Here is a 6,764-nt window from a genome sequence, read left to right as displayed (position 1 = left end):
CACTCCAAATTGTCCATAGGTATGAATGTGGGTGGGAATGGTTGTTTGTCTATATGTGCCCTGGAATTGGCTGTGGATGAAAAAGGGATGGGTGGCTGGACTTCAGCCTTCAGCTTAATTATACAATATACAGTAGTTCCTAAAAAAAAATAAAACCCATTCAATTGTTAACATGATATCATATTCATGCTATTTCAGTTGGAAAATGTGAAACAAAAGGGAGGGAATAGTGAGTGGATACGAGTTGGTTTAGCCTTGGCTGCTAGCTGGGTGATGATCATATTTGTGTCAACAAAACACGTGTTGCTGACTTTGCTCCAATACTCACTACTGTTGAACGCCCTTACTAGTTGAACTACATTTCGGGTTTGATTGATGGTAAGTGGCTGTTTCCCACATCAAATATTTTGTCAGCAGTGAAGGTATTGTTCTGTTCAAATAGCGCCATAACCTCGTCATGAGGGTCGCAGGCATGCTAGAGCCGAGAGGCGGGGTACACCCTGGACTGGTGGCCAGCCAATCCCAGGGCACATATAGACAAACAACCATTCCCACCCACATTCATACCTATGGACAATTTGGAGTGGCCAATGAAGCTAACATGTTTTTGGGATGGGGGAGGAAACCGGACTACCTTGAGAATGTCACCTTCCCGGTGAGAACAGGGAGAACATGCAAACTCTACACAGAGATGGAATCGAGCTGTGTGGCCTGCGCGCTAACCACTCGCCAGCCGTGAAGCCCCTACAAGCTACATTTCTACATTGTAAATGCAGCCCAGTTTCTGCTGTAGTAACCATGGTGACGCCAGATGCTCCTTCACACGACATGACGAAGCAGTCCTGCTGCAGCAGAAGTGAGAGAAGTGGGGAGCGACTTCATGTGGTGTATCTTGACAAGCGTTGGGAAAGAGCTGAATGTTTTGACACCACTTATGGTATGTGTAGTAATACCAGTAGTATGTGTAGTAATACCAGTAGTATGTAGTCCAATATGTTGGAACATACCTTCATATAATAGGACTTGCTGTTCTATTGTGGTGATGCCCACTAAGCTAAATAACGTTGCCAAGCCTTAACTGACCAGTGGAGTGCAAGTCTTAGCTGCCATGGGCACCAAGTCTTTGGGGGCGCTCATTGACTACGGCCAGTTGAGCAACATCTGTAACGTCCTCTCCAGCAACACTTGAAAAATATTATTTTGAACATATTGATTGGTTTAATTGATTTTTATTTTGACTAAAATCTAAATATTTCTCTTTTTTATTAAGCCTGACTTCAGCCTTTTTCCCCATGAATTATTAGCAAAACTTAAGGTAGGTTTAATATAAATCTTTGCGATGATCACATTTTATCATGTCATGTTATTATTCATTAAACTTTATTCAGTTTCTAGCTTTAACCCCCGCCCTGGTTGTTCCTTTTGACAGACAGGAGGGGGTAGATACTTTATATCTCCAAGGGGAACCCAATAGAAGAAAAAGCTGTACTAAACAGCATCAAATCATCAAGAGCTCATCCTGACCTGCTTGCTGCGGCCAGTATGAATATTGCTATTGCGCCACCCAGTGGACGCAATGAGGACAGCACGTTTGGCACCCTGTGTTAACCCCCCATCGGGGTGCTTGATCCTATTGGATTAAATACTAGGCTTATGCTGTAATTCCATTCTACTTTTATTGTCATCTTATTCTAGTCATACCTGTGACTGGTGTGTCTGTGAAATCATGTTCCTGTCAATCATAGAGTATGCGTGTCTGGACTGGAGGATGACTTGTAGCCCCTGGAGACGTGCTACTGGGGTGTGGATCTGCTGCCACATCAGTGACCAGGGTCAGAAAATACCGCGGCCCTTCCACAGAAAAGCCCAAAAAGCACAGGAAATTTTGTGGACAAATGTGAACTAAGGAGAAGAAGAGTCCTGGACGTAGTGCTGCAGGAAGTGGTCCAACGTAAAAACCTTCCCCCATCCCACGCTGGGATCCATGCTGATGAAGTCATCCAGGTTCATGAGGGAGTCTGTGGGGAGCAGCACACGGATCACTCGCCTACCAGGCCTTTCCCACTCATCAACTCTGACCTGCAGTACAGATGGCGGGGTATGGTGGAGGCGGCATCTTCCAGGACCCGTCGTCATTCTTCATGTGTGACCGATCCGAGGCGAAGTTCAACAGGAAGCAGTTGGCGGGGACCACACGCAACTTCCTGTGCAACAACAGCGATAGTGACAAGATCACGTGCTGCGGGGGCTACCCGCGGTGTGGGGGCTACCTGCGGTACGCGGCCTGAATGCCGTGGTCCGTGCGTAGGGCGTGCTCGGCGTACAGCTCCAGGCTGCAGGGAAAGGGCATTGCCGAGTCCAGATCGTACACCACAGAACCAGACCCGCCGCAGATGTGAAGCAGAAGCACGTGGTAATCCTACATGACATAGACATGACACTTTCTACCCGGCCTGGAGACCACATCACCACATGAAGGTTGGCACCTACCCAAACCACAGGCTGGTCTCCACGTGCGCACTTCTGCTTCCACAGTGGAATCTGATGGATGGCCATCATCTTATTGCTCATCTCATTCCTCTTCAACAACACTCTGCCCCTTCCCGGTGTCTTCTTTTGGCACATTTGTCACCCTTCACCGTTTCACCTCAACAAATGGGCGTGTTGGTCAAGGACAACACAACTCAACCCTTGATGCAAAGCTGTGCAAACCACAACTGAGAGGAACCGACATCTATCAGCGTGGAAAAGGTTCTAAACCCATCTCTAACGCGTTGGGACTCCAGCCAACCACAGGGAGAGCTCAAGCTGGGTGATATGGACCAAAAACTCATATCTCAATATATTCAGGTTGAATATAGATGTACAATATTATTCCATAAAGTGAGTTTAGACAAAATCAAAGCCAAATATGCATGTCAAGTTGCTTTATTCAAATAAATACTTACTGTTGTTTTTACATTTTAAAGCTTCATGCAAGATGCACATTAAAAAGGATCTTGTATAACAATAGCGGCTAATATAAAGTGGGCCATTCCCTTTTCCTCATATTGGAGTTTTAAGGTGATGAAAATTATGTTTAATGGTCAGCATTGGAAGTACCTCCATATTACTGAGTTACTGCTTACGCCTTGATGCCTCCGGGCTTCTGCTCCGCCCCTTCTCCCTCCTGCATGATGGCACGAGGGAGATACAGCTCAAATCCAGTCTATACCGATAAACAATATGGTTAGGGATATCATGCTTACAGTAAATATGGATACATCACCCAGCACCAGTGACAGCCAAAAGATGGAAGAGTGGTGAACCTCTCGGGAGCGGTCGGCCAACCAAAATGACTCCGAGCCCAGCCACGACTCATCCGAGAGGTCACAAAGACCCCACAACAACATCCAAAGAAGTGCAGGTCTCACTGGTCTCAGTAAAGGTCAGTGTTCATGACTCCATCATAAGAAAGAAACTGGGCAAAAAGCACTGAAGAAAAAGAACATTAAAACATCTTGATGATCCCCAAGACCTTTGGGGAAATACTCTGTGGTTGAACTTTCCATCTGGAATTTGAGAAAAAGAAGTGTCAAAGACGGTGGTGGTAGTGTGATGGTCTGCTGTGATCAATGGAAGCATGAATTGTGCTGAAGGAGAATTGTGGGGCCATCTGTTGGTGACCTCAAGCTGAAAGCAACTCTGCTTGTGCAGCAGGACCATGATCCAAAACACAGCAGCAAGTCCACCAAAGCAGATGAAGACTTTGTCCTGACCTAAATCCTACTGAGATGCTGTGGCATGGCCTTCAAAATGCCTTCATGCTGGAAAAACCTCCAATGTGGCTGAATTACAACAATGAGACTCATTGCAAGTTATCACCAAGGCTTGATTGCACTTGTTGCTGCTAAGGGGGGCCGAACAACTTATTTAGCAGGGACATGGAGCTTTGCGTTGGTTCCTCCCTTCAGCATAAAAGTTTCATTTACTCAGTGCATCAAGTGTTGATTTGTGTTGTGGGGGACTACTAACTACATTTGGATGATGATCTGAAACATTGAAGTGTGACAAACATGCAAAAAGGAAGAAATCACCGCTGTCCCAACCCCCCATAAACCGTTTGAACCGAAAGTTGCCTGGCCTGATATGTAGTGTACTCTCACCGTTCTGTTGTCATTTGAGATGAAAACCACAAAGATTTCCTCTAGAGGTGCACTTCCTTCCTTCCCGATCAACTCACAAAGTTTCCAAACATTTTCTTCACTGCAAACACAATATACAAGAACAGGCTCAACATTGGTCTATTTTTAAAATATACCTCAGCAATACATTTCTTACCAAATGTACGTGAACATCGCACATGAACGCATCGTCTAACTAAATACCATCCATCAATTCACGCGAACGTGCATGTTTTTGGAATGTGGGAGGAAAGCGGAGAAAAGCCACGCATGCACGGGGAAACATGTAAACTCCACACAGAGATGCCCAAGCGGAGATTCCAACCCAGGTCTTCCCATCCCCTGGCCGACATGCCAACCAATCGTCCACCGCGCGGCCCAAGCTAAATACGTATCTGTGTATGTGCGTGAACGTCCCACATGAACGCATAGTCTCAGTGTCAGGTGTGCCGTGAGCAATTATCCAATATCATTTAAAAGAAATAACATTTGTTCATCATTTTCTGCAAATATTATGTCGTTGCCGAGTGTCTGTGGTGTAAAGACTGGCAGAGCAATGTAATATTGGTCCGTGTGGCAACACGTAGCTGATGGCCTCGTTCCTCCATTAGACTTAGTGATGCACGTGAGAGGTCTAGCGAAACGAGTATCTTTTTAAAAGTACGTAACAGTCTCCGAGGTATATTTCGGATTCAGTGTACATGAATACGTCCATGCAGTCTATATTTAGAGCTAAACATATGTGAAGATGACAAACACAACACTTGGTTCCAAGTGAACAAGGTGGTGTTTACCAGTAACAGCTGGTATAGTCACACTTGTCTTGACTCGGTGTGATGATGTCTTCCTTCATTCTGTAGCAGTCATGTGACATGCGCAGAAGGGACGGCTGGAAGGGTCGACTCCTAGAGTGAGACGAGTTCCCAAATTATTTCTTCTTTAGCACACTCAGTGCGGCGAATCCGTCATTGTAATGGAAACACCCGGAAAATCGGATTTGTTCCACTCCTTATTTATGTACAGTGGAACCAGCGATCACACATAAATTGAGTGGTAATCCCGAATAATCAAATCTTAATCGACCATCCACATAAAATGTCTTGTGACCGACGCCGTAGATTTTTCCAATATGGCAGCCAATCTACGCATGCGCAGTATCGATAGTTCACGTCCTTTATCGTCATTGCACAAAAACACAGCAGTGAACTTCTGGCTCCCGTATAATACCAGAGATAAAAGAAGATGATAATAATAATGTAGAGAATAAATAGATGACACCGAATATAAACAACATAATGTAAAGCACAAAAAGTAAATTGCACAAATAATTTGGTTTGTTATAGTGTAACAATTGAATATATAATTTCACTTCAATATAAATCACAATTCATAATTCCTCCCATCAGTTGTTCAAGAAACTGAATAAACAAAGTGCTCTCATTATTTTAAGCTTGCAGATGTATGTTGGCCTAGCTTGACATATTGATTCAGTCTTCTTAATTTATTTCAGACATGAATACTATGTTACATTATTCTTTCTCACATATGCACTTACAATATCTATTTATATATACACATATATATACACATATATATACACACATACATATATACATATATACACACATACATATATACACACACATATATACACACACATATATACACACACATATATACACACACATATATACACACATATACATATATATACACATATATACACAAATATATACATACCTATACATACACAAATATCTACAAACTGTTGTAGAAGAAATTTTCCGCAACGTAATTGAGGCCTCCAAGACCACTTGTTGGTTGCAAAGACAACAAGAACCACAACACAGGATAGTGTGCCCTGACATCTGTTAACTGACCCTTTACTGGTACAGGTCACAGCTTGACCTGACACTCATCTACCCTAACTCCAAGACCACTATTTAAAAACTAAATTTGGCTACAATACATACATATATACACATACACACATACACACAACACCTCATTACTACACATGTCTGAAAAGGAGCAGGAAGAAGCAAAGCTTATTAAATCCTACCCCTTCTCCACGCCATAGCAGTTACCAATTCAATAAGTTTTTTGTTTTTTTTTGTTTTTTTTCCACACTTATAATCACAGAATCTTACATAAGACAAAACAACAAAAGAAGAGTGGGAACATCGGACACCCCAGCAAAACCCCAGAACATTGCTGAAGCACACCACCAACCCCGCCAGTCAACCCACCTGGCCCCGACCCCCCTAGCCCCTGAGTGCACCCACCGAGTGCCCAGCACCCCAGCAGTCCCCGCACACCCCACTGCCCTCCAATAAGACGCCATTTTGGCTGGACCCACAAGTATGTGTGATCCCTGGGCGGGCCTACATTTGGATGGATTGTTTGTTCTGTTATCCAACAGACCTCTTCCTCGTGCCACAGACATGTTACCAACATGTGGTCAACGTGACACCCGATGTCCAACCATCATTTACCTCATTATTGTGAGGCCACACGGAATGCTCCCATAAGAAGCACCCACCAAGCCCGGGCGCCCCAAGCGCCATCTGCGGCTATTGAGGCCCCAGCCCAGCCAGAGAG

General features: G+C 44.2%; 1 protein-coding gene across 2 annotated transcripts; it reads right to left on the bottom strand.

Moving 5' to 3' along the window:
• Positions 1–1,657: 1,657 nt before the first annotated feature.
• On the bottom strand, positions 1,658–5,304 carry ntaq1 (N-terminal glutamine amidase 1). Of its 2 annotated transcripts, none has more exons than XM_058047445.2 (6): positions 4,958–5,304; positions 4,146–4,245; positions 2,491–2,541; positions 2,271–2,419; positions 2,080–2,204; positions 1,658–2,018 (listed from the first exon to the last, which is right to left on the bottom strand). In XM_058047445.2, the coding sequence occupies exons 1-6, from the start codon at positions 5,035–5,037 to the stop codon at positions 1,903–1,905; spliced, it is 621 nt and encodes a 206-aa protein (XP_057903428.2). In that variant the 5' UTR covers positions 5,038–5,304; the 3' UTR covers positions 1,658–1,902. The 2 variants fall into 2 exon arrangements, with proteins under 2 accessions (XP_057903428.2, XP_057903429.2); XM_058047446.2 differs by lacking the exon at positions 4,958–5,304 and adding an exon at positions 4,321–4,928.
• Positions 5,305–6,764: the final 1,460 nt, after the last annotated feature.

This window comes from Doryrhamphus excisus, linkage group LG7 (genome assembly GCF_037039965.1).
Source record: "Doryrhamphus excisus strain RoL-2023G ecotype Guam linkage group LG7, RoL_Dexc_Guam_v1.1, whole genome shotgun sequence".
Taxonomy (NCBI): Eukaryota; Metazoa; Chordata; class Actinopteri; order Syngnathiformes; family Syngnathidae; genus Doryrhamphus; species Doryrhamphus excisus.
The sequence above is the reverse complement of the archived record's forward strand: the minus strand, read 5'-3'. Positions and strand labels throughout refer to the sequence as shown.